The sequence below is a fragment of the Lentinula edodes genome, assembly GCF_021015755.1.
Source record: "Lentinula edodes strain Le(Bin) 0899 ss11 chromosome Unknown C8R40scaffold_3, whole genome shotgun sequence".
Lineage (NCBI taxonomy): Eukaryota > Fungi > Basidiomycota > Agaricomycetes > Agaricales > Omphalotaceae > Lentinula > Lentinula edodes.
Genome location: NW_025764309.1, coordinates 1,130,968 through 1,155,432, shown reverse-complemented (window position 1 = coordinate 1,155,432; position 24,465 = coordinate 1,130,968). Strand labels below are relative to the sequence as shown.

Here is a 24,465-nt window from a genome sequence, read left to right as displayed (position 1 = left end):
ATGACCAACCTTCATCGTTCAGGATGTCTCGTTCTCCTCCTTCTCCTCATATCATGCTGCGTAATGGCACGCAGACGACGAAGGCTACGAAACCCCTCTTCTACAAACTATACAGCCGGTGGCCCAGGTGCTGGATTTTATGGCACAGGCGGACGGCCGCTGTTTGGCGCGGGGGGCATGTTTCCACTCGGGAAGCAGAATCCCAATCAGAATACGATGCTCCCACAACATCAGCAGCCAGCGGGTGCTGGATATGGCTATGGAAATGGTGTTCCTAATTCGTACATCGGTCCGACTCAGAATGGCGCGGGAAGTAGCTACCCGCAGACATCGCCTCCGCCTCCGCCTCCGTATGGTAAGGAAGGTTCTGGGTATGCTCCGGTATGTCGTTGGCTATTTTGCGACTGTGGCTTTTAATTAAATATGATTTAGCCCCCTGGCCCACCTCCACCTGCACATACAACGGTATGGGTGTTCATATGTTCATAGTCATCGTTGGTCACTGACATTATTGTTCACATAGGGTGGACAAAACGATCAATTCGTTGGTGGATTCAGATCGTAAAAGTTTGAACATCGTATTCTTCCTCTGCCTCTCTCCTTGACTCGCCACTTTATGTTATTATCGATGACCATCATAATGCCAGCGTAAACAATGGACAGTAATCCTTGCGGCGCATACACAATTCAGTGCATGTATTACATATTGTGTATCGCGAATGTACTTGCACTCCTCTGTATTTTTGTGCAATTGCCTTTCTGTTGTGCGAGGACACTTATAATTCAACTAAATGATTGAGTCAACCAAAACAGTTCACTACATATGTATGTTATACAACACCCAAATATAACATGGAAGAAAAAAATCCAGCAAACAACTGTCCGTAATAAACTTGGCAAAAATGCAAGAAAGGAAACGAATACAGCGATACTGATAGTATACATCGTCCATAACGATACATAGATCATGCTCAATTAGTAAAACAACGAAAGTGAGGCGCGATCAAGTTTATCTTTAAGCTTTACTTTGTACATGAGCCTGCGGTGGCGGGCCAGGAGGCTACGATTTAGGAATGACGATGAGATGAAGGAAATACATAAAGAAGACATGTACGTACGGGTAAGTAACCGTCGTAGGCCGGTGATTGCAGTCCAGCGGAAGCACCAGCAGCAGGCTATATCGAACCCAATTGATGAACACATATATTAGCACCAGATTGATTATGCACATACGGAATTGAGGTACAAATTTTCGCCATACCCAGCTCCATATCCCATATGGGAAGGTGGTGGTCCGGGAGGCTAATTGAGATGATTTGAGATAAATTAGGACAGGACGGAAATAGATAGACGTGAGTAAGTGGGAAGGAAGCGCAGCACTCGAGTGAAAGCAAAGAGGAACGTACCGGAGCATAGCCTCCATTTCCGTAATACCCATCCTTCGGTGGAGGCCCACTCGGTGGTGAGTAGGCTGCAGGATCGTATCCCTGCGGCGGTACGTTGTACGCATAAGGTTCTTGAATTGGTCCACCTTGTGAATTCCAATATCCAGGAGGGGGAGGCGGTCTTGTGAGCACGATATTCTGAACACCTAATCTTCGCTGTTGTCGTCGTCTGTATGACATTCCGAGGAGAGCCAGGGCAAGTAGGAAAAGTACGACTAGTTTGGATAAGATATGAAAAATATGAGTACAGACGAAAAGAACCATCGAAGGAAGTAGATAGGACGTACCAACGACAACTGCAGCTATTATCCTTGTTGTAGTATTGTGATGGAAATTATCGTTGTTTCCGAATTGCGCATGGCTAGGAATAGCAGAGAGTACAAGTAATGAGACGATGGTGAGGATAGTCATGGTAAACAAGTAAGGTGTATTTTGCAAAGGTAATAAGCGCTCACCTTGATTATTTCTCGTGATGACGTACTGTGCCGGGACCAGCCGAGGTCGTTGGTGCTAATTTGGGTATGGCCACAGACGGCCGCGCTCTTGCTCTCACAATGGTATAATATTGTAGCAACGTCTTCGATATCAATATTTAAAAATGATCTTTCTCTCACAACGCACCTCAGAAGACCGACACACTTTTTGAAGTAATTCCGAATTTCGGAGACCATAGAAAATTAACGTGACTAGTTCGGCTATCCGCCTGGTCCGTGCGCAATACCTAGACCTATAAAAGCCTCGCCTGCACCTCTTCGATTCTTTACCACTCTGGCCTTTTGGCTTAGATCAAGTGTAGTATCTGTTCTTAATAGTTTAACCACTATTACGAGGGCACCGCCCTCCGTATTTGGTTATCTAATTTTTGCCGCCCTTGTTCCTTCGTGCTCTGCTTGCAACACGGGGGACGTGATGACCTTGCTACTGCAGTACTGGCTTGCGTCGTCGGGGGATCTTGTTTTGTTTTTTCTTTCTCTTCCTTGCTTGGACCTTTTTGCGAAGCTGTCAGTTGACGGTTAGCGGGTTAAAGCAAAGATGAGTTTGGAAAATATTTTTGGAACCATTTGGAGTTTGTTCTCTGACGTGCTGATCGGGGTTACTTGGGCAGCAGGTGGTGTATGGACATGGGCAACTAATATTGGTATGAGTACAGCTGCTATGTTTTTTAATGTTGTCTGCGAATTCATTGTGTAATGCCACTAATTCCCCCGTGTCTTAAGTAATTCACTGTGCAATGTTATGCTCTCGGTCTAATAACTGTGTTCAATGCTGAGTATAAGCTGGCGGCGGCAACGACTCCTGTGCTCCATTCACCAAACCACCTGTCTGCACCATTTCCTCCTTCTCACCGTTGGAGCTTGATCTCACACCGCCAAGTCCAAGTTCCAAATCCAAATCCAACCCATTCACTCCCGATGCTCCTACTACCTGCTTCCGGTCATCCAGCTCCTTCCGAGTAATCCGTTTCCGATTACATCCTCCGAAACAGTGATTAAAGCAACGGAAGCAACACCAACAACCTTCCTTCTTCTGAGGAGGGGTTGCAGTGGGAGTTGTCGAAGAAACTAGTGGTGGTGAGGGTGGTTGTGATGATGCTGATGATGGTCCTTGTTGCGACTTGTGTAAATCCGAGTCTGAAGGGATCATCATGGTCTAAGTCTCGAGTCAGTCATCACAGTTATGCATTTATGATTGGCCTTGAACTCAGACCAAGAAATAACACCTACGTTTTGTGTGATGTGCACCGAAGGTTATAAAGGTCGCAAAGGTGATTCAGATGATCTCTCTGGGACGTTCATCCTGATTTAAATTGTATCGTCTCCTGATATACATCAACCGCAGCTAGTTCAAAAACCTGTTCTCCTCCCGCGTTTGCTGCGCACCTTCAACCACATGTAAAAAATCTCATGTCAATGGTTTTGGAATGACGCGCGCTCACCTTGGGCGCAGTGTTCTGCATGAACAGTTTCAGCTAAACTCTTTGCCTCTGGACCTACAATGTCTACTTACCTGCTCCTCTTACCTGTCGTATCAAGCATATAGTCTCGCTTATGGCTTCCGAACCCAGTGTGACCAATCTTTTGTATGCACGCACTTCATACGCCGGAATACAAATACCATCTTCCTCAAAGACGAGATCGACCTTTCTCCACACAACTCTACCTTTTCCACCGCGACGGACAGACCAGTTTGCATAATTCCCATGTCGAAGTCGATCCTGGTCATAATGGAACACGGAGTGCATTGTACATCGCGAGGACCGAACATGGTTTGACAAGAAGGAAGCATACTCATCAACCAAGTAGGAAACATAGAGCCTGAGCCAGGAGCTACTGGAGGTGCTCTTTGGAGAAATTCATTTAGATAGATTTGGAGCAGATCGTGGTAGGATCAGAGGGACGCGAGGTGAGGAATTAATGTGGAAGTAGGATATTCACGTCCCACCACACGGAACCTCTTTTTTTCTTTGTTTCTCGTAGACCACGACCTTATGGCATCAAATGTTCAAATATACAAACGGAAAGCAACTTACGTTCGCGGGATTTACAGGTTTGCCAGTGTGGTTCGGACACAAAGTACTGTTTGTGTCTATCTAACTTATACCTTGGCTCTCGCTGATCTGTAGTTCAAAAACCCACTTGATTATTTAATCGCTCTCTTCTGTGAAGGATGCCAGACATTTATTTTCATCCAACGAACAAGCCACGCTCAGATTTTACTTCGCAGGGCTTCCATTGTCATAGCGACGTTGATGTATGGTACAAGGTGAAGAGATATACGGAAAGCGGTAATTGCTGTTTATACATCAGTGGTGAGAGGTGGTAAGCGGTACCAGAAGTTTTAAGATGACTGGATTGCAGCGACACACGTAGGATACTGACGCGATTCCGAAAGACCCATATGGTCCGAGCCTATATCCAAGCTTGGGTTAATGAACGCGCTTTCCTCGATTCCTCTAAATGCAGTTTACCATCAAACCTTGAACTGTTTGCGGAAAACAATGAACAATGAGACGAGTAATAGCCACACAACATCCCGCATAGTAACTTGAACTTGTGGAATCAATAAGAATGAATTGTCATTTGGTAGTAATGTGAGATTGGATAACAGCATAACTACCTCAAAACAAGAGCTTTTCCCTCTACCATATCTACAAGACTTTCAAGTCCATCTTCTCTCCCTGCCATCGATTTACTCTGTTATCCCAGCACACTCAGAATCGCATCTAACACCACATAATACAGTACCATGATGGAATACATGGGAGTAATGAGAGGTAGCATCTTTTGTGAAGCCAAACAGACACAGGATCATGATAGATCTTGCGAAGGGAGTCCCGGAGAGTGGTCCGACGAGCTGGAAGCGAATAGCTTTGATGTGAGTTCCCTATGTACCTACCTTCACCACATTGATCACGGTCAATCTCTACAGTCTGGTATCGACCAGCTTCCGGATCGCAAGATCCTATTTCCTGCACTCTGGCAGTATTCGAGACTCTCAAAGACGATACCCCGGGAACGAGTTGGGAAGGCCAACTGCGTCAATGATTCCGATGATACGGATGCTCGTGAGTCTCTTGAGCTGCTACATGAACGACTGTTCACTCCGATTCTTTTTTAACTCCCAGACATTTTCGACTGTACCACGAACTGTTACCTCTGCCACTCCCAGAACGGCGAGGCTATTTACAAGATAGAGGAATTTAACAACGATGATGGCGAAGAAGATGAAGAACTTGTTGAATTTGTCGAGCTCCCAGTGTTTGATGGCAATTACGACGACGACGACGATACGTTCGGTAGCACCAACCATTCGGTAGCGCCACCGGTCAACCCTTGCGCGAACCACGGCGAGAATTGGGAGCAATGCATACATTGCGCGCGAGAGAGGCTTCGTGCAGAGGGATGGGAATTCCCCCATCATGAGGGTGATGGCAAGGATGATGGCGAGAGAGGGACCAGTGGAGACAATGATAAAGATGAGGACGAGCGGTCTAAAGCAGTCGATGATGGAAACGCAGGAAGAAAAGAATGCAACACATTTAGCAGGGTATTCATTCCACCAGCGGAAGGGGAACGGGCGTATGCAAAATTGAGTCCTGATAGCACCATCATGCTTGAACTCTTCCCACCAGTTTTCTTTCCTCCCGCAAAAGACTCGGGAATAGAATTTGACGGTTCCTTCCTCAGAGGTCAATCGCCGCATCACAGTCACGGACAGACACAAGAGATATTTCCGCGAGCCATTGCACCGCTACCAAAGCATTTGAAGGGTTCAACGACAGAGACTTGTCATTCGGCAGTCGCTGAGCATACTGTTGGTCCCCTTCCTAAGCTCATTGAGCCACGAGGTATGCAGTTCCGACTCATTGCTAGTGCAGGTGGTTGGTGAGGTGATTTAGATTCATGTATTACATATGTTGTACCACGAATAGTTTTTTGTTTGGGGTTACCATTCGAAAGTCTGAATATGAGAAGGAAAGAAGGAAAGAAAATCGCCAAGGCTCCTTCCGCTGAATATAGAACGTAATTAGGCGTTCACGTGGTAAGGTACGCCACATTTCGGATCTCAGTACTGTAACTCAGTACTCTGTGCTTACTTTCATTCCAAACTACGACAACGACGAGGACCAACTGATATTATCACCACGATGCCTAACACCCTAAGCTCTTTATCGCGTGTAACAAGTACGACGTACAGGGTCTCGCCAGTACAACGACCGCGACTGTGGCCCTGCCGGCGACACATTTCTACATCATCTTCGACTCGCTCAACAGTCGTTGTACCCAACACGACTTCTACGGTATCCGCGCTAGAACCACCTCCAGCAGGCGGTCATATGCCATCTATCGCCTCGTCAGCATTGCTTAAGCATACAAGGGAGCAGGCACTGAAGATGCCAGAAATTGTGTGGGCAGATGCAGAGTTGGACGAAGGTACTTGACTAATTATTTCATATCTCTTCATTCTCTTATCAGCTCATACAGCTCGAGGAACCTCCTCCTTATCATCTACTACCGGCCGAGAAACGCGCAAAATGAACACTTACCAAGCTATCCGCGACGCGTTGTCTATCGCGCTATCAACCGATGATTCAGCTATAGTCTTTGGTGAAGACGTCGCATTTGGTGGTGTATTTCGGTGAATACTCTCTAGTTGTCGTGCTTAGAAATTTAATCAAACTGACTTACAGATGCACTCTTGGCCTTGCAGAAGAATACGGTCGCGAAAGAGTATTCAATACGCCATTAACGGAGCAAGGCGTGGTCGGCTTTGGAATAGGGTATGCCTCTATGGGGTCTAAACTTGGCAATTCAACGCTTGGAGGCAGGGGAATGGGTGGGACGGCAATCGCAGAGGTACAGTTTGCGGATTATATCTGGCCGGCGTTCGATCAGGTGTGTAACCCTGTTTCTGTAGGCACCCTCATTTTCACCGTCTCAACCGTTCTTAGCTACTCAACGAAGCATCGAAATTCCGATACCGTTCTGGTGGTCAATTCAATGTTGGTGGGCTCACGGTAAGATGTCCGACGATGGCTGTCGGTCATGGAGGGTTGTATCATAGTCAAAGTCCCGAGGGATTCTTCATGGGTGCAGGAGGTCTCAAGGTAAGTCAGTATCTATATATAATGCACTCTCAATCTCGCTCGGATCTTAATCCGGAGCAAGGGCTTTTTGTTCAAGCGTACAGATGGCGTTCGAACTAACGAGTATCATTATTTTCACAGGTTGTGATACCCCGCTCGCCGCTCCAAGCCAAAGGCCTCCTTCTCTCCTCCATCCGAGATCAAAACCCAGTCGTCTTTATGGAACCGAAGGTCTTGTATCGAAGTGCTGGTAAGTTACCCAAGCCACGGCAGTTTTCGCTGTACAATTCGTAGTGATAATTGTCGCCTCCCATTTTTACGGTCGTAAACTTGTGCGCGATCATGACTGAGAAAACATTCAAGATCAGACTTGAAACCTGTTTCTCCTTGTCATTCGCTCCATCTTCCTATCTACATCGCTAATCTTTATTCCCCTACAGTTGAACAAGTCCCTACATCAGACTACATCCTTCCCCTAGGTCGCGCAGAAATTTTAACTACTGGCTCAGATTTGACGGTTGTGACATATGGGACATCAGTGTATCGGTGCGAACAGGCGATACACCTCTTAACACACCCTCCCGAAGGTACTGGGATAGAAAGAACCGTGAGAGATGCATTGGGTGATTGGAGGCGGAGTCGAAAGGGGCAGAATCCCTCCTCAAGGTGATGAATATTTGTTGTATCTTCGGCACTGTGGCTGACATGATATTGACTTAGTACACCTACAATCGAACTTATTGACCTACGCACAATCCTTCCTTACGACCTCCCACTCGTTCTTCGCTCACTCTCTAAAACGCACCGGCTGTTGATCATGCACGAAGGACCAACGACGGGTGGGGTCGGTATGCAGATTGCTGGCGATGTAATGTCAGGTTTTAACACGACCTCAACCACTAACGAATCCGAAGAGGACGTTGGAAGAATGCGCAGGGAGGCATTTCTAGGATTGGAGGCTCCGGTTAAAGTCATAGGGGGTTGGGATACTCCGGGTGTGGCGTTACAGTATGAGAAGTTTTATATTCCCGACGAGGTGCGGATACTTGATGGATTGTTGGAAGTATTGGCATACTAGGTTACCGAGATCCAAGCTAAGTAATTTGAGTAAAGTTATCACTGGTGTGCGTTTTGTTTTGATAACCACGTCTGTAATTTGTCTGTAATTGTATGTAGCTTATATAAGGGTGGGTGTCAGAAGTTGACCTAAATGTCGACTTGAAACCACATACACTGCATGCAAATTCTGATAAGTTCACGTGACTTACCTAGAACTTATCTGAAACAAGCGTGAAATTACAAGCATATAAGATGCCGAACTTATTCAATAACTGATCAATGACTTATCCAATACCGCAATTTACTTTGTCCTCAATAAAAGGTGCTAAGATATGCGAAACTTATATGATATATATGGACAAAAATTTCCGGATAAGTATTGAATAAGATCAGTGAACTTATGTAATACAGATAAGATAATAATTTGGACCTGAATTTAACAATAATCAAATAAGTGATAAGAAAGAAATAAAACTTGTGCAGAACTTATTTGATATAGATATGAGACAAATATGGAACAATAAGGGAACACCTTAGAAACTTATCTGATCATGTCACATGAAAGAACACAATAAGGATGAGGAACAATGGGAAACTTATATGATACCTTGGGTGTGACTGTGACAAATATGTTTACAATAAGAGAGTGTGGATATATTAAAAACTTATGTGATATAAAGCAGAAACTTATGTGATATAGATGCTATATTGTTTTTTCAAAAGTTATGAAAAATCAAGCTAAAATTGTAGGTATGAACAATAAATTTATAGGATTGAATTGGTGAGAATTATAAGTGCATTGATGAAGGTTGCAGAAGGAATCCACAAGTTGATTTGGACCTGTATGGTGCAGAGCGGTGCAGAAGGGTGCAGAAGGAATCCGCAAGCTTAATTGGACTTGTATAGTGCAGAGCGGTGCAGAGAGGTACAGAAGGGTGCAGAAGGAATCCGCAAGCTTATTTGGACTTGTATAGTGCAGAGCGGTGCAGAAGGGTGCAGAAGGAATCCGAGAGCTTATTTGAACTTGTATGGTGCAGAGCGGTGCAGAAGGGTGCAGAAGGAATCCAAGAGCTTATTTGGACTTGTATGGTGCAGAGCGGTGCAGAAGGGTGCAGAAGGAATCTGCAAGGTTATTTGGACTTGTATGGTGCAGAGCGGTGCAGAAAGGTGCAGAAGGGTGCAGAAGGAACCCGCAAGCTTATTTGGACTTGTATGGTGCAGAGCGGTGCAGAGAGGTACAGAAGGGTGCAGAAGGAATCCGCAAGCTTATTTGGACTTGTATGGGGCAGAGCGGTGCAGAGAGGTGCAGAAGGGTGCAGAAGAAATCCGCAAGCTTATCTGGACTTGTATAGTGCAGAGCGGTGCAGAAGGGTGCAGAAGGAATCCGAGAGCTTATTTGAACTTGTATGGTGCAGAGCGGTGCAGAAGGGTGCAGAAGGAATCCAAGAGCTTATTTGAACTTGTACGGTGCAGAGCGGTGCAGAGAGGTGCAGAAGGGTGCAGAAGGAATCCATGAGCTTATTTGGACTTGTATGGTGCAGAGCGGTGCACAAGGATGCAGAGGGAATCCATGAGCTTATTTGTGGTGCAGAGTAGTGCAAAAGGGTGCAGAAGAAATCTGCAAGCTTATTTGGACTTATATGGTGCACAGCAGTGCACAAGGGTGCAGAGGGAATCCGCCAGCTTATTTGGACTTGTATGGCGCCAAGCGGTGCACAAGGGTGCAGAGGGAATCCGCAAGCTTATTTGGACCTGTATGGTGCAGAGCGGTGCAGAAGGGTGCAGAAGGAATCCGAGAGCTTATTTGAGCTAGTATGGTGCAGAGCGGTGCAGAAGGGTGCAAAGGGAATCTGTCGGCTTATTTTCGGTGCAGAGCGGTGCACAAGGGTGCAGAGGGAATCTGTGAGCTTATTAATGCATCCTCAATAAACATTCAAAATTATATTGATTTGGTACAGTAATGTGTGCAATAAAAAGTATCAGCTCCAAACCCTCTTCCCAGTCATTGATTGGTCCCCTCTTCTTTTCAACTCATGCAAGAAATAGAATAAATTTCTTCTCATGTGTATACTCTCAAAGACAAACAGAGGATTTCCAGCATTCACAAAATCATGTGTCACTAATGGAGTGGTCCTTTTTAGCTATCGCACATAGTAATCACAACCTATGTGACAATGATCAATTCAAACTGTATATACCTGGGTGATATATAATGGAGTAATTCTCTACTATCAGCAATAAATGTCTGTGTTATCGTCGCGTCCATCTTTTACATTCCTAGAGCTACTTATGTAAATTAATTGAGCGCCTAACCCGTCGCTTTTTAGTGTATAGAATTGAACGCCTAACCCGTCGATTTTAGTGTATAGAAATATAGGTTGGGATGTGAATATTGAGAATAGTTTTCGAGAGCTTAAACCGATGGATCCAGGTTCTCCTTACCAAAACAGCACTTAGTTCAGTAAGCCTTGGTTAATCAAACGTCGCGCACAGCATACCCCGCGAACGCCCTGTCACCAGTCACATTCTTTGCGGAAAGACAATTCTAAACTCCTGCCAATACGCCACCTGCAGTACGCTTGCCCAGTTCCAATATCAACAGGCGCCCATGATCCGTCAACAAAAATAACTGTCGTCGCGCACCAATGAACGGATCCCAACAATCTGTTGTCCATCTTGAGTATCGCGAAATTTGGGCTGGTTGATCTTAATACCACAAGCATTACTGCTGCAGATGGCAGTGATGTTCCTGTTACAAATGACACTGATACAGGTACCCTCGGCAGAAGGTATACATGCGCACTATGGTTTCCAGCAGACCTCCTCAACTCCTTCCTCAGCTCCTGTATTCCTTGTACAGCCCTTTTGTTTCCGTTCGAACGAGGATGGGCGCTGATGTTTCCTGAATATAACGTTGAAAGTTTTGCAACTTGCCCGGACCGAGGTGAAAATTGCGCTTCGGGATAGTCCCATCGTCTATAATGGCAACTTGTCAGTTTATGAAGGCTCTACAAAGGGAAGATAACATACCTTCGGGGAGTTGAGATATATCAATATCTGATTCGAGCATCACAAGGGGAGCCTCACTGCACTGCATCACTGGAGTAGTATGCTATGCGCGAGAATAGGGCAGGTTATAAGAAGTTGTAGGTGACAGTGTCGTTGTATACGGCAGTAGTGGAGGCAGAAATGTCGCTTGAGCCAAGACCAAAGAGGGGCAGAGAGAGCTTAGAGGTAAGCAGCCCAGTCGATAGGAATATAAAAACGAAATATCTATGGCTGAGCTATGATACGAAATGTTTGGTTTAATGGTCGTTGTACTCAAGCGGCACGAAGGAGGAAGATAGAAAAAGGTAGAACGCGGCCTAATGGAAGAAAAAGGGAACAAGCTGGAAAAGAAAGCGAAGGTACAATGATTTGAAGGGGAACGAAGAAGAAAAGTCACGATCATTATTCACGAAAATTCGTATAATATAAGTAGCATGATAAAAGCTAGAATCGTCCTACATTTTCGCTCAACTGGCCTATTTTGGCAGGGCACATTGGCACAGAGTCTCTTGATTGTACCAGAACGAAATGATGCGCATGGCGCCATGGCTTCCTCCGTAGTAAAAGAATTGATATTGAGCTTCATTACTATAGCTTGAGTTTACCAACGGCCAATATGAACCATTTCTTGCAAAAGATATTGGTGAGGACAGAATACACGACGGTGTGGAGGAGAACGCACCAATGATTTATATACAATCCCCGACCTCTCGATTATTTGTTTTATCTACAACTTTGAATCAATGAAGGACGGCGCGGGTCGAGCCTTATAGCGTTCAGGTAGCAGCAAGGGCGATGTGAATGTTCCAACGTTCTCGATGCATTGAAATCGAGTGTAAACCAGAGAACCTGCAAACGAGAGGTTCACCCGGAACTCACGGGGAGTGGTCAAACGAAGAGCCGGGCCATCTAAAGACAATATCAGTCCTATCTTGAACAACGGAGTCATAATCATGCCGTTTTGAACTCACAAACATAAAGAAAGCGAGAGCGTGAAATTGTTGTTGCACCCCGTGGTCCTATAAACTTGTGAGCATTAGTCTGTGCGGTAGTGGGCGAAATACGCTTACTGGCCGATTTTGCAGGAACTTGCCTCGTCGAAGGTAAGGATGGAATCGTTTCTTGGGCCGGTCGGTACGGTGAGCAGGCATCCTAAAGGTAACGAAAGATCACAGAACACGCGCACGAAAAATCTCTGAGCAGCGTGGAAAGGGAAATGCAGTTAACCCTAAATTAGTACTGATTGTTGGTCACCCAATACCGATTCAAATTCCTGACAGAGGATTTACGTTACAAGCTAAATCCTTATTAGACAGTCCAGCATTCGACTGATATTGAAATGCTCAATCTCTTTGCAAAGATATCTTGTGGATCGACTTTCAATATCTTGGCATTTCATTATAAAACTCTTACACATAAAGCATTGAGACCCACGGTTAGATTCAATGAGTTGCGACGTCTTTCCGGTCTTCATAGCCGTCACTCAATCCCTGATAGTGCACCAGCAACAAAAAAAACTGAGTCGAACGTCAATGGCACAGATTCAGATACAACTACTCACGTTTGATCATGCAAAAATCTTGGACAGGATGAACCTCTTATAGTCTGCAAAGCTAGATCTTGCAGGGTCATTCTTCGAACAATTCTCTTTTCGAACCGGTGGCCAAGTAACCTTTCCTAAAATGGAAACATCAAAGCTGGTTATATCAAGAATAAGAAATAAGGATGTACCAAAAGGAGGGTTTTGAAACAGAGTTGAAGAGTAGATAGTGAAAGTTTGAGAATGCTGATGTAGAATGCACTAGTACTTTCCAGTAGGGTAGAATATCACACTTATATGAGGAGTGTACAATAACTCATGCGGCCCTGATCAATGTAAACAGTCTAATAGACAGATAGTTGTAAAGCAGGGAGCACTGGTATTACCCATCTTCCTGAGGATCTAATGGAGCACCTATCACCTACATACCACCGTCTACGACTGCAGGTGACATGATAAAAATTTCCGTAAATTGTCTGGAATCGAACTAGCCAAGTGTTCTGGCGTATCAGGACAGCAGTGAGCTAGGTATCAGCAATATACAGAACCCAAAACTCACATGAAGTAATCATCTTCCGCAGACCGTGAAGTCACAGAACACAAGTTCTATGGAGTTAACCGCAACCCATCGCAGGTCAACTGCAAATAAGATCAATACTGTGCATTAACTTCACGATCAGTGGTATACATACCGTGCGATGTCGCCGGGCGATTCCAGAGAGACAGCGGTGCGCAAAGGAGACAAGATATTTCGCCGTTCTTAATATTCTGCGAGCCAGGCTAGATTGTACCAATTGATTGGTAGTTGTAAAGACGCAGCGTCCGCTTGCATGACCATGTCAGCCCGATTCGAAGGATACCGCGGATGCGGAAGCTCTCCAGGTGAATAGTACTTGCCATGATCCAGGTAGCGACCATATACCAGGCGCTAAGTAGGGCTAGGAAGTCGGCTAACTCTAGCAAGCGCCACTCTACCTGTGTTTTGTAATACTTTCCGTCCATACCAGCCTCATCTCCACTCATACATTCTGGTGTAAGACGCCGTATGAATTTGGCAAGGCTCACCCAAAGGGCCTGGATGGTAGCGGTAGATTTGGTGGAACGCCTTGATGCGCCGGCAGCGGATGAGTTTGAGGTCCATGAGTCCCTAAGTAGCACGCAGCAGCTTGTCCCCGAGTTTGATTACAAAGACAGTAGTCTTTGTCAAGAACCACCATAGTGGTTCGAACGAAGGGAACAGATACGCCAGAAACTGCCGACTACTATAAACGGTCAGTTTACTTAATCCTCACGTTTTTCTCTCTGATTGGTCGCTTTGACTTCGTTTTGTACTAGTAGCGACTCGGATCTCTCTTCCCAAAATTGCTCCAACTACTTGTTGTAGGCGACATCCGACTTCTGTCGGTTCGTTTTCCATCCCATCCTTTGCTATCTTCTCGTTCTTGAATTCAAAGCCCTTTTTACGATGGTCCTCTCTTTATATTGTCGTACAAGAAAGTTCGAAATCTCGACGGTTTCCTTTGTTTCTTTGTTACATGCATGGGTGACTACCTATAAAGATGGAGCTTACAAGTCGCCTCTACAATATGCCGCCTGAATATTACGCTGTCTCTATCGAGTTTGGTGATCCAAACTCAACAACTTTTGTCGTGCTTCCTTCCTTGCACTTCAGTGCCCGTTCGATCCAGTCAGCTTGTGAACTTCTCTTCTGATCTCTCCCATCTAACCGTATTTCCTTCAGACTCAGGACCAGGGAATCGGTAGGGCAGGCTTTACCTGGTCGCGTAACGCAAGTGGTTATCCTTATCTTTGTCGTCGTATTGCCTCATCTTACTACAGAACACTTGCTGGTCATGGCAGTGGCGCTGAAAACAAAGCAAGGTTGTCTGGGTACGAACTGTCCATTTGAAATTTCGCTTTACAACCTAAAATTTATTCGCAGAACATCCATCGCCAATCTTCTAGAGACCATGGCTCCTATACGAGTGGTGCAAGCAGATACTGAGGGAAACGTTTTTTACAAAGCGGAGATTGAGACGCAAACGATTCCTGACACGGTCATGGACAGGTATGTACCGATGAACTTGCCTGCCACTGTCAACTTTTGTCTCACATCTTCTCCGAAGACTAATTGGTTCTTCTTCCAATTCCTTGAACGACTTGTCCTCCAACGCTGCCACCCATCAACGTCAGGACGACCTCACTCGATCCACGAATATGCCTGAAAACATCGTGGCCCAAGTGATTGCGCCACTTGCAATGGAAGAACCTGAGGTTAAGACTGAGCCAGAATCCATTTCTTCGGCTATTCGGTAAGCATTCACATAAATGCAACTCCTGGTTCTTGCTCAAAGATGTCAAGGCATCGACGTCAAGCACTTCGTCGAAGCCCATACCCAATTCGATCTAAAGGTCATTTGCCAACGTCAGATCCTTCGGAAAGTCCAAGCTCATCAGCTACGACCGATACATCTCTTTTTGAACTCGAATACACGCATTCGTCTTCATGTGCCTTTGGCTATAATCTCTGCGATTACCGGCAGCGAAAGGTTATCAACAAAAACGCCACCACGTCGTGGTATACTTATCGTACTCCAGGCCCCCTCGATAGCCCTCCCGAGTTTCCTCCTAATTCCATGCGGCTTGAACACAATGTCATTTTCTTGCACATAAATGAAGCGGAGAGGGCGAAACTAAATGAAGGACAGCTCTCCAAATTGCTCAAGTATTGTGTCCGCATGTGGATCTGGAATGGAGATTCCTTACGTTGGGAGAGGATTTATTTTGGTGAACGCCGTGTCGTTGGGGATGGCTATGAACTTGCCATTGCTCTCAGATACCGCAAGGGTATATCTCCCGAATGGGTTACCCCGAAAGCAATGAAAAGAATCTTGAAGGCTTTGCGTTAACTCTTACAATCGTAATCACGAATATGTAATAATGGTAGCCTCTCGCAACATCACTTTTACTCGGCCACCATTTAAACATACTATGAATTGGCAAAGAGCCCCTACTTGCGACAACACGATAAGATTGCATGTTATATCGAATTGTCATGTGAAATCAAGCAAGCTTTGGCCAGCAAATTCCGCGTCACGCCTGCTTTTTGTTTCATACAGTAACATACTTCCGCGCGCCACTCGAAATGCAGTTCATAGAAGACGTGAATCATGATATTCATGTTGCCCAGGATGCTTGGAATGAGGCAGTAGAACATTGGCAACAATCAATCATAGGTCTCGAAACTTCGACGGAAGAAAAGCACAAGTCACTCTCCCGGCTTGCTACTGAGACGGTGAGCTTTCCAAATTTGATGAAGTTCTTGTGCTGAATCGCAATAGAATAAACTAATCAACCACCTGAATTCGTTCACCGAGGATTACGGGTTAACGGTTACTTCATTGCTGCAGGGACAGACGTCTGTACATTCATCATCTAGCGCACGAAATATCGCTCAGAATGCCAAAGCCATCCGTACGCTTGTTATACACTCATCTCGGCTTCAAGAAGAGGTTAGCCATCATTTACATCCATCTTCTTGCACAACCAACTGAATCTCGTGCAGCTTCTTGAAGACCTACCACTTAGAAGAGCACTCATTCGTAAACTCGGTTAGCTACCTATGAACTTTTTTGATAGCTTTCATTGTAACCGGCTCTGACGCGTTGATCTTTAGAAACTGTGTACACGAAAGCAATCTCTGCACCGAAAGGAAATTTCCTGAAGGAAGATCTTTTACAAGCATTCTTACTCGCAGGACGCTGTCGAGATGTGCTCAAGGCTGTTGACTCATCGTTTAAACGGTCGGGGATTGTTGTGCGACCCTCAACATATTCTGCATCCGTGTATGACCAAGTTTCCGAGGCCTTGGCTCTGACTCGCACCTCTAAGTTCCAATTAGTTACGGACATTTCCCAGTTAGGTTTATGCCTACGGAATCATGACAGGAAGGATCAGAATTGCTTTCAGCGGCGGGGCAGTAGTGATGAGGATATTTCAGCTTACTTGAGTTCCTTTCAATGTGTGAGTTCCAGATGCAATGTATATTGCTCCGATATAGCATTAAACACTTTATACAGGGAGATCATCATACCCTAGACGATATGCAGTCAATGTTCACAAATATCAAGAGACGAAGTCTTGCGATGGTTTTCGATATCATTGAACAGTTTCGAGAAGACGAACACAGAATAATCACGAAGATCAAAGGAACCAATGACATATTGCAAGCTCATCAAGAATCTCATCAGGAGAAGCTGGTGGGTACATATGTTTGCTCAATCTTGCGTTTCTGACTAACTCGAAGTACTAAGGATGTCCTGAAGGATTGCACTGAAAATATGATTGAGCGTCTGGATCTTAAGTTGAATGGCTTCAAGGAGAAACCCAATAAGTCGAGTGCCCATGGAAACCTGCAGTATGGTCAAGGAAATACCACAGAATATATCGGAGATTTGTGGACAATCGCTCTTCGATTCCTCCCTATACACGGAACTGAAGATGTAGGCAAAATTCAACGGAGTGTCGCAGATGAGCTGCGTCGTCTTGGTGAGCTTCCTGCACCACTTCGTGTTCATCTCTGTGCTAAAATCTTAGAAGATCGCGTAGTCGCTGAGCGCTTCGCGGTCGAAAATCTCAGAATACACTCGTCCTTTATGACCAGCATCTATAATTCAGCAACCCAAGTGAGGACGTAAATTCTTCTTATTCCAAGACTTCTAACAAGACCCATAGTCTGGTGATAGTAAATTGAACAGATCATCAGAGAATATCTCAACACTTTTGGACCAAGACCTTGAGATGATTGCAGAGGTCTGACCGATATCGAATCGAAGACTCTTGACCTGATGTATTTCTTATTTCCAGACTCCAAAATGTGTTTCTGAGGTCGAGATTCACTGCAGTATTACTGATTCGGAAGGCTCTAACTACTCACCTTCCAACTCATTGGTGAGTGAAGTGGCTTTTTCATTCTATATTGAATTTTTCACTGAGATATTATCAGGCCGGAGAACTCGCACATCTGGATTTGGTTCATGCTACAATTTGTGACTTAGAACTGGAGGCCAAAACCACTCTTTCTCAATCTGAATGCGATGATGCTGCCGAAAGAGACCTACAAGATCGTCGTTCTCATTTTTTCACCCGCTCCAGTGACACCGGCTATTCATGGGTTTCCTTCAACTCGTATTTATTGTCGGTGTTATTCGCGCTTGCTACAAGCGACCCAGTTCAATCCTGCTCTTCTGCGCTGGTTTCCCTGAAGCTGCGGGCGAGATGGCCCATGCCGACATTGCCAGTCTTCAAGTACAATTGGGATGAATTACAACTCTCCTCTATAGCTATCATCCGCATCAGTGGCGCCGTGCGTTTTTGGATCGCCTCGAAGTTGAATACGAGTTTGGGTCGGTTAGTGGCGTCATTGACGTTTGTCACAAGCAAGCTCACTCGACCTCACGATTCCGTCCTTGGATTCCCAATTGCAGAAATTCCCAGTTTTTCGGCGGCATCGTTTACAGTCATCGCAAATCATTTCCCCATCCCAAGCCATCTAAGGCAGTATGTCCCAAAATGGCCCATAATAAAGGCGGTGTTGGTCCATTCCGGTTGGCATAGACTTTCACATCCCTTTACCTATCGCTCTTCCCCAGCTGTCCCGACAGAGAGTCGAAGCATTCTGTTGATCGGCAAGTCCACATCCTCCAATTATTATAGACGACGCGACGTTTCCTGACATCCTTTATAGAGGTTTTCCTCCTCAATCTTCCGACTGTTCTTTTTCTCCTTTTCGGGATTGCTTTTTTGCTACAGTTGAAGGCCACTGTAGACCGTAAGATACTAGAGGTTTCACACAACTATCTTCCATTCGACTTTCGCCGAATGTTAAGGCATGATGAGGAAAGACGACGGATTGTATAAGATAGCCTTATATTATATGCAATATACAACCGTTTGGCGCTCACTACGTTGAGCGCGTTTAATATCACCCCACCCCACCACTTCGATCCTAGCAAGTGCGTCATGCGTTCTGAGTGGCGAGAAGTAGAGCACATCACATACCCAAATGCCCGAACAAGGATCCTCGGCGTTGTGCTGTCAGGGGATGCCCGCTATCTTGCAGTTGCGCAAGAAACTTGTGTCGACATCTGGAACGTCAAGGTCAACATGAATCCTGAGCCCCTGGTTCAATATAGTTCGAAAGAGAACCGGATTTCCTTCATCGCATGGTCGCAGAGAAGTCCACAACTTGTTATATCCTATGAAGGAGGCTTGGTGTATGTTATCACGATGAAGGAAAGGTCCTCGTCAATTGAGGGTTTTCATCACTCTGGTCAAACTCAGCAAACCAGGACGTTCTCTGTCTTCTTGCACAAGGATCTTCTCGTAGTGGCTATGGGCAAGGTGGTGGAGATACGAGGTCATCGTGATCGAAATGATAGTAGTAGTGAGTTAGTTGCCGATAACTGTTTGAGCAACCGCTGAATCATTTTTTCAAGATAGCCCCCACTGGGAACTTCTGAAAACACTTCCGGCCCCACCCATCGATAAATACCTTCCCATCGGAGCTATACAGTCAATCCATGCGATGTCTCGAGATCGTATCTTGATATCATACGAGAATGGTGTTGCAGTGTGCGTAAACTTTTCATGAAAACCGATGGACTATCAGTGACAAGAGACGAAAGCCTCTGGAGTATTGTACACTCTGATTCTCTCGATTTTGAACATGAAGATACGATGCTCATACCAGGTGTAATGTAAGTCAAAAATAAATGCATCGGTGTGCTTGATGTTCATACTGGTCTAGTAATGATGTTTGCCCAGGAAAAGGAACCGTCTTAGTGACTGTCGCTGGGACTTATCAAATCTTCGTTCTGGGATCCGAAACAGCTCAGAATATCTTTGTCCCCTGCGATCCTTTGTCAAAAACCCCACAAACCGTTTCATGCACTAAATTCATCTCTGAGGATCTGGTCATTGGTGCGGGTGTAGGACAATTGGTCCTTTGGAATGCTGAACTGGGAAACAGGTTACAGAACCTCGTCTTTTGCAATCAAGGTGAGGTGCTCTTCCATCACTGCACTACTTCCTACAATGCTTGTTCCAGATACCTCAGTCCCTTGTGGTATCAGTGTAGGCGCTCGAAACTTTATCTTGTATGTCTGTTTGACTGATATATTGACAGTCAGCCTACAAAAGCGAGGAAGATTCTGGCTGGATTGTCACTGTCCATGAGATTCCAGATAGACACTCATACGAGATAGTTTTCTGGACAACAGCAGATCTTCAAGAGGATGCTACTGAACCTGAAAGCCATGATGATTCACAGTGTACAACTTGCTAGAAAAACTTGTCGGTGATATCCTCATGCGTCAAAGTAATTGCAGCGAATTATATTGGATTCTCTAGCTTGGGGCATGATACGAGTGAACTTAACATTACATGCTTCACATAGGAAGCCTAAGTAACAGAAATTCAATTCGTAGGCTGAAGAAAGCGACAAAAGACGCGTGACAAGATCTGCAACGAAGCCCTCTGAAGGGCTTGTAAGTCACTGGTATCACCGTCACTTTGCGATCTGAGTAAGATTTCGTCGAGCTTGAAGTCCATGTCAGAGTAGTAAATCAGTATCTACGTAGATATGCACCTGTAGGAGGATAGCACTCTCTGGCATCCACAATTCCTTGGGGAGTAGTATCTTCATCTCCATCAAACGTACGACCTCCATTTGAATTCTTGCCCGCAGTAAGATATTCGCAGCTTGTGCACGACGTGTATCAATGTTGCGATTAAGGTCTTGGTGAGTCGCCTCCATTTCCGCAGAAAACCTCGAGAGCATTTCATCCACATTCTTCTGGACCGTGATTGAGAGAATGCAAATGAAAAGAGTCTTCCGACGAACCAACTTTACAGACAACGCTTCGTCAATCGCTTCGGCCGCTTGCGCTGTAGCGAGCAAGCCAATGTCCGCCTTTGCTAGCCACTCCACGCGTGCCTCTTCATATTCACACCGTAAATCATCAAATCGTCGAAACGTGTCAAATAGAGCAGAGTGCATTTCAGGCTGCGAGTGTGACTGGAGAGGGATTGAATTGACCTTAAGTGAGAGGCTCCTGAGGAGAGAATTATGATCTCACCATGAGGGAAAATTTATTATACTTGACGCGAGTTGAGAGGAGAAGAGAAGGATCCGCAATTGTTGCTGCCTTGACCGCGGAGAGGTGGTCTTTTCTTGGTCTTTGCGCTCGTCCGATATGGTCACATGATGGCTATGGACGATTGTGAACGAACTTATAAGCAATATTGTTGGTGTTTTTTTGCATGAAGCACAAACACGCACCCTTGCTCGATTGTTAAAGGGAAAAGCGTAACACACCAACCCGAGGGAATCGTCTTTTCCGAGCTGAATTTTTGTCGAATTTTTGAAAACATGTTCATCCTCGTACTCGGCATTCAGAACCTCCTATATCTTTAATCTGGTCGTGTAGGGAGAAAAGTTAACGGCTTTACGTCAAAGCAGTGATCATGAGCTTTCCGAATGTACAATGACCAGAGTCTTTGCATGTAACGAAACAGTCACCTAAGTGGCCGTTCAAAAAGAGGTGATGATGGTTCATGCATTATGAATACGCAGTGAGTTCCCACGCATGACGTAGCATCGTGGAATCTCAGCATGACCAGTTAAATCAGATCTTGATTGGGCTCGGCATTTCCGAAAACTGCGGAGATTCTATAGGAAATAAATAGGAGATAGGAAATATGACTACAAGAAGCCACCACTGACGGTGAAGATTGAGGGAGAAGAAGAAGAGTTCAGATTCATAGAGTGGTCATCGTCATACATAAGAAAATTATCCTTCCACAATCGCAACTCTCCGCATTGCCCCTTCTTCCTTTTCTTTCGCCAAGACTTTAGAGTCTCTAAGTCGTTGCAGACCGTGTTGGATACTGTTGATCTGCACTTCCAACGGAATTTGCGAGCCCACAAGATCTGGCATCATCATCCTCTCTCTCATATCCTCCATATCGTCACTTAGAGCCCTCAAGATCTGTAGCGCAGATGCTACATGAGCTAGTGCTTGTTTGCGATATCCGCCAATCCCACGAAGGAGCTCCAAGTGAGCGTCATGACCTTTTAGCTCGCGCCGATTACCACCAAGCCGAGTCCAGATTTCTCCAAGTAGCTCGGCTTTGGCGGACGAGATCGACGAATCCTCTCGACAGACTATCTCATAGATGATCGACAGGTGGTCTTCAAGCTTCTCGAGGTTGGAGAGTTCAACTTCGGCAAGCAGGATTAGGCGTTGAATGATAGTAGAAAGAGTGCTCATCGATTCTGCGAAAGACGCAAGGAATATTTTCTCCAGGGAAGATGCGGAATTGAATGGAACCAGGGAATGGGAAATGAAAGGAGATGACGGTGGAATGGAGGAGAGTTTGGCCATGGCGTACTCGTTAACTGCCAATATCCTATAATAATGGGGATGATCAACGAGGAGCCAATAGAACGAGAAATCAGCGCACATATCAACAGCACCTCCAACCTTTGAGCCTAAGGTTTGTAGGCCACGCCCAGTACGACGAGCATCATGGGCAAAAGTCGACAACGCATCACCTAAAGATACATGATCAGTTGCAGACGCCTATAGATGAGAATCGATCACCTACCCAACACGTCCTTACTGGACAGTTTGCTGAACTTTACGAGGACAACCAGGTCAGATATAGCCATTTCCGCTTTCTTGAGGTCTAGTGATAAACCTGAGCCCCCCACTGAGCTGTCCAAGAGCTGCTCAAACGTCAAACTTTGTGCGTTCATAAGACGAGGGAAGTCGGCCCATAGGGGACGAGTTGTATAGTTTTGGTGGCTGATAAAGTGCGAGCAGAGGTTCGTGCTGGCAATCCCGGGAACAACACATAGCGGCCCTAAGACAGTGCTGATCGTATTGAGAAGAGGAACGGTAGTAAGCCACACGAAGGTCAACAGGTATAAAGCTTTCCACGAAATGGAGGCCATTCTGGTAGCAGTTCCATATATGAAACGGAACATGAGTCGAGCCAGGCGAGCCATAAGTTCGAACGCCATGGCGAGGGTAGGTATGTTGTTGCCTATGAAGTCAAAAAAAGGAACGAATATTAACGAAGGCATTTCGATGGATCTGTAGCTGGGAGAAGACGAAGAGAAGACGTTCACTTTTTATACAAAAAGGAGAATGCACGTACATGGGCCACTGGACGGACACATGTTTCGAGATTTGAGGCAAGTTCTTTGTGCATGGTCATACCCAGGATGCAGCTAGAGACAAAGGCCATCATGCTATGTGCCTCACATAATGCAAGGGTCGGATATATCCGATAGTGTCAACAAAGCAACTCCACCGTGACAAAGGGCCAATTCACCGAACTGAAGAAGCATACACAAAGTCACCTTGTCTGGGCATCGAGGCCCTCGTCGAGAACAACGCGCATCCACCTTAGTACTAGACACCGAATCCATCGTTCGTTCTCGATCTAGCTAAACGGAATAGAAATTCAGCACATATTATATATTATATCAATCTGTCGAATGGCGAATACTCTGACCGTTTGAAAGTTAAATACTCAGCGATTCATGTTCGAAGACAATACTATATGAGCCTGCAGCAACGACAGAGACGGTTATCTTCGATATTGCAACTAGACCACGAACTCAAACCAGACAAGACTTGTACAACCAGCACAACTTCGGCAATCCTCCACCATCGTCTAAAGGTATAGTGGCCTCCGGTTTCCTCATAAATAGAAATCATGCCCTCCTCGAAGAAATTCTATTGTCTGAACAGTCCAAAAACTGTTAGTTATGGAGTTCTGCGTCTAAGGCGAACATCACACACGTTTTCGAACTGCGACCATTCCTTTTAGTGCGGCTACCTCTCTGCGAAGACGTGCATTCTCTCGCACAAGTTGTTCATTCAATACACTTCTTCTTCTGAGGCGTCTCCGCAGTTTGTGAATGATGTAGCTGCCCAGATCGATCCATTGTTGTTGTCGCTCTATAAGAGTCAACGAGCCCTACTCAGAAAAGCAATGTAAGAGTGCCCTTGTGAAAAAAAGAACCTGCCACTGACCAGGTAGTCGTCGTCATGCTCATCTTGCCACTCAGACTCCAAGTCTTCATTAATGTTCTCCTCGTATACTTGTCCTCGGTGTTCGGGACCCTCTCCTTTGAAAACTTCCACCCAGCCTAGGGACACTTCGTCGTGACATTCTCTTTGGTTCAGCCTGATCATGGTAAATGTAGCTAGCGAAAAGTGAGCTGTAAGGAATGGGCGAATTCAGTGAACAATATGCGTACTTTATAGGTGTTGCTTGCAGGATCCACGGGCCACACAGTCTCTGAGAATTACAAGCAATACCCTTTGCTCCTTTGACAACTACGTATTGTCGGAATTCAACAAAGGCTACGACATGTATACCGCTCAAGCTTGTGACCCTTCGATTTTCTGATCTGAAAAAATGAAGGCTGTATGACCAAAGTCAAAGCCGATACACCACCTAAGTGGTCCCAGAAATTCCATGAGCGACGCTAACTTGATAATATTTGCATCACACGCGTACGGTACGGCAGAACGTTTGACGGGTCATCATGTGACCTATCATAGATGCGATGTGAGTCGCTGAATAGTTGAGCATATACAATCTAACCTCTACAGCTACGAATACTCTTTTTCTTATTCTTATTCTTATCATTATAATCATCGATCCCAATGCATATGCCTAAGGGCGTGTGTTCCAGCAACTTATAG

General features: G+C 45.4%; 13 protein-coding genes across 13 annotated transcripts; 7 read left to right on the top strand and 6 right to left on the bottom strand.

Annotated features, from left to right (window-relative positions):
• On the top strand, positions 1-565 carry C8R40DRAFT_1066105 (uncharacterized protein; the record flags this gene model as incomplete). The annotated part of the gene is made up of 3 exons (XM_046225726.1): positions 1-381; positions 433-465; positions 524-565. 3 exons carry the CDS (start codon positions 1-3, stop codon positions 563-565), a joined length of 456 nt encoding a protein of 151 aa, XP_046091059.1.
• Positions 566-796: 231 nt separating this feature from the next.
• On the bottom strand, positions 797-1,877 carry C8R40DRAFT_1083791 (uncharacterized protein). The gene is made up of 4 exons (XM_046227280.1): positions 1,733-1,877; positions 1,234-1,660; positions 1,119-1,175; positions 797-1,060 (listed from the first exon to the last, which is right to left on the bottom strand). Exons 1-4 carry the CDS (start codon positions 1,854-1,856, stop codon positions 976-978), a joined length of 693 nt encoding a protein of 230 aa, XP_046091058.1. The 5' UTR covers positions 1,857-1,877; the 3' UTR covers positions 797-975.
• A 1,495-nt stretch (positions 1,878-3,372) lies between these two features.
• C8R40DRAFT_455904 (uncharacterized protein) lies at positions 3,373-3,849 on the bottom strand. Its single transcript, XM_046235120.1, has one exon. The coding sequence runs from the start codon at positions 3,753-3,755 to the stop codon at positions 3,492-3,494; it is 264 nt and encodes an 87-aa protein (XP_046091057.1). The 5' UTR covers positions 3,756-3,849; the 3' UTR covers positions 3,373-3,491.
• An 845-nt stretch (positions 3,850-4,694) lies between these two features.
• Positions 4,695-5,834, top strand: C8R40DRAFT_1166176 (uncharacterized protein; the record flags this gene model as incomplete). The annotated part of the gene is made up of 3 exons (XM_046230812.1): positions 4,695-4,820; positions 4,875-5,010; positions 5,071-5,834. 3 exons carry the CDS (start codon positions 4,695-4,697, stop codon positions 5,832-5,834), a joined length of 1,026 nt encoding a protein of 341 aa, XP_046091056.1.
• A 118-nt stretch (positions 5,835-5,952) lies between these two features.
• Positions 5,953-8,269, top strand: C8R40DRAFT_1083782 (thiamine diphosphate-binding protein). Its single transcript, XM_046227279.1, has 7 exons — positions 5,953-6,379; positions 6,431-6,584; positions 6,637-6,841; positions 6,898-7,053; positions 7,174-7,282; positions 7,473-7,698; positions 7,753-8,269. Exons 1-7 carry the CDS (start codon positions 6,094-6,096, stop codon positions 8,108-8,110), a joined length of 1,494 nt encoding a protein of 497 aa, XP_046091055.1. The 5' UTR covers positions 5,953-6,093; the 3' UTR covers positions 8,111-8,269.
• A 547-nt stretch (positions 8,270-8,816) lies between these two features.
• C8R40DRAFT_1066101 (uncharacterized protein) lies at positions 8,817-10,052 on the top strand (the record flags this gene model as incomplete). Its single annotated transcript, XM_046225725.1, has 4 exons — positions 8,817-8,837; positions 8,998-9,520; positions 9,743-9,993; positions 10,050-10,052. The coding sequence occupies 4 exons, from the start codon at positions 8,817-8,819 to the stop codon at positions 10,050-10,052; spliced, it is 798 nt and encodes a 265-aa protein (XP_046091054.1).
• A 1,814-nt stretch (positions 10,053-11,866) lies between these two features.
• C8R40DRAFT_1066100 (uncharacterized protein) lies at positions 11,867-13,820 on the bottom strand (the record flags this gene model as incomplete). The annotated part of the gene is made up of 10 exons (XM_046225724.1): positions 11,867-11,988; positions 12,019-12,070; positions 12,111-12,158; positions 12,210-12,291; positions 12,701-12,816; positions 12,871-12,946; positions 13,109-13,203; positions 13,263-13,318; positions 13,471-13,707; positions 13,745-13,820. The coding sequence occupies 10 exons, from the start codon at positions 13,818-13,820 to the stop codon at positions 11,867-11,869; spliced, it is 960 nt and encodes a 319-aa protein (XP_046091053.1).
• A 118-nt stretch (positions 13,821-13,938) lies between these two features.
• C8R40DRAFT_455297 (uncharacterized protein) lies at positions 13,939-15,706 on the top strand. Its single transcript, XM_046235118.1, has 6 exons — positions 13,939-14,366; positions 14,421-14,468; positions 14,519-14,569; positions 14,622-14,747; positions 14,806-14,991; positions 15,042-15,706. The coding sequence occupies exons 1-6, from the start codon at positions 14,239-14,241 to the stop codon at positions 15,586-15,588; spliced, it is 1,086 nt and encodes a 361-aa protein (XP_046091052.1). The 5' UTR covers positions 13,939-14,238; the 3' UTR covers positions 15,589-15,706.
• C8R40DRAFT_455495 (uncharacterized protein) lies at positions 15,707-19,038 on the top strand. The gene is made up of 11 exons (XM_046235119.1): positions 15,707-15,974; positions 16,021-16,191; positions 16,245-16,290; positions 16,356-16,702; positions 16,759-16,938; positions 16,993-17,227; positions 17,279-17,364; positions 17,414-17,491; positions 17,546-17,629; positions 17,685-18,366; positions 18,426-19,038. The coding sequence occupies exons 1-11, from the start codon at positions 15,825-15,827 to the stop codon at positions 18,596-18,598; spliced, it is 2,232 nt and encodes a 743-aa protein (XP_046091051.1). The 5' UTR covers positions 15,707-15,824; the 3' UTR covers positions 18,599-19,038.
• On the top strand, positions 18,701-20,024 carry C8R40DRAFT_1166172 (uncharacterized protein; the record flags this gene model as incomplete). Its single annotated transcript, XM_046230811.1, has 6 exons — positions 18,701-19,124; positions 19,177-19,312; positions 19,357-19,437; positions 19,488-19,660; positions 19,710-19,813; positions 19,866-20,024. The coding sequence occupies 6 exons, from the start codon at positions 18,701-18,703 to the stop codon at positions 20,022-20,024; spliced, it is 1,077 nt and encodes a 358-aa protein (XP_046091050.1).
• Positions 20,025-20,155: 131 nt separating this feature from the next.
• On the bottom strand, positions 20,156-20,738 carry C8R40DRAFT_1166171 (uncharacterized protein; the record flags this gene model as incomplete). The annotated part of the gene is made up of 3 exons (XM_046230810.1): positions 20,156-20,278; positions 20,328-20,534; positions 20,583-20,738. The coding sequence occupies 3 exons, from the start codon at positions 20,736-20,738 to the stop codon at positions 20,156-20,158; spliced, it is 486 nt and encodes a 161-aa protein (XP_046091049.1).
• A 793-nt stretch (positions 20,739-21,531) lies between these two features.
• C8R40DRAFT_1166170 (uncharacterized protein) lies at positions 21,532-22,766 on the bottom strand (the record flags this gene model as incomplete). The annotated part of the gene is made up of 3 exons (XM_046230809.1): positions 21,532-22,150; positions 22,205-22,295; positions 22,349-22,766. 3 exons carry the CDS (start codon positions 22,764-22,766, stop codon positions 21,532-21,534), a joined length of 1,128 nt encoding a protein of 375 aa, XP_046091048.1.
• A 779-nt stretch (positions 22,767-23,545) lies between these two features.
• On the bottom strand, positions 23,546-23,949 carry C8R40DRAFT_1166169 (uncharacterized protein; the record flags this gene model as incomplete). Its single annotated transcript, XM_046230808.1, has 2 exons — positions 23,546-23,731; positions 23,788-23,949. The coding sequence occupies 2 exons, from the start codon at positions 23,947-23,949 to the stop codon at positions 23,546-23,548; spliced, it is 348 nt and encodes a 115-aa protein (XP_046091047.1).
• Between the last annotated feature and the right edge of the window lie 516 nt (positions 23,950-24,465).

What these genes read in the sequence shown, in the direction of transcription:
- C8R40DRAFT_1083791 (XM_046227280.1), bottom strand. Translation starts at nt 1,856, where the DNA reads ATGACTATCCTCACCATCGTCTCATTACTTGTACTCTCTGCTATTCCT. An exon ending in AAAATTTGTACCTCAATTCC is followed by an intron (nt 1,176 to 1,233) that starts GTATGTGCATAA and finishes GGTTCGATATAG; the next exon opens with CCTGCTGCTGGTGCTTCCGC. An exon ending in CCTACGACGGTTACTTACCC is followed by an intron (nt 1,061 to 1,118) that starts GTACGTACATGT and finishes CCTAAATCGTAG; the next exon opens with CCTCCTGGCCCGCCACCGCA.
- C8R40DRAFT_455904 (XM_046235120.1), bottom strand. Translation starts at nt 3,755, where the DNA reads ATGTTTCCTACTTGGTTGATGAGTATGCTTCCTTCTTGTCAAACCATG.
- C8R40DRAFT_1083782 (XM_046227279.1), top strand. Translation starts at nt 6,094, where the DNA reads ATGCCTAACACCCTAAGCTCTTTATCGCGTGTAACAAGTACGACGTAC. An exon ending in TCTGGCCGGCGTTCGATCAG is followed by an intron (nt 6,842 to 6,897) that starts GTGTGTAACCCT and finishes AACCGTTCTTAG; the next exon opens with CTACTCAACGAAGCATCGAA. An exon ending in TGGGTGCAGGAGGTCTCAAG is followed by an intron (nt 7,054 to 7,173) that starts GTAAGTCAGTAT and finishes TTATTTTCACAG; the next exon opens with GTTGTGATACCCCGCTCGCC.
- C8R40DRAFT_455297 (XM_046235118.1), top strand. Translation starts at nt 14,239, where the DNA reads ATGGAGCTTACAAGTCGCCTCTACAATATGCCGCCTGAATATTACGCT. An exon ending in AACAAAGCAAGGTTGTCTGG is followed by an intron (nt 14,570 to 14,621) that starts GTACGAACTGTC and finishes ATTTATTCGCAG; the next exon opens with AACATCCATCGCCAATCTTC. An exon ending in CCTGACACGGTCATGGACAG is followed by an intron (nt 14,748 to 14,805) that starts GTATGTACCGAT and finishes TCTTCTCCGAAG; the next exon opens with ACTAATTGGTTCTTCTTCCA.
- C8R40DRAFT_455495 (XM_046235119.1), top strand. Translation starts at nt 15,825, where the DNA reads ATGCAGTTCATAGAAGACGTGAATCATGATATTCATGTTGCCCAGGAT. An exon ending in AGCACTCATTCGTAAACTCG is followed by an intron (nt 16,291 to 16,355) that starts GTTAGCTACCTA and finishes GTTGATCTTTAG; the next exon opens with AAACTGTGTACACGAAAGCA. An exon ending in AATCTCATCAGGAGAAGCTG is followed by an intron (nt 16,939 to 16,992) that starts GTGGGTACATAT and finishes CGAAGTACTAAG; the next exon opens with GATGTCCTGAAGGATTGCAC.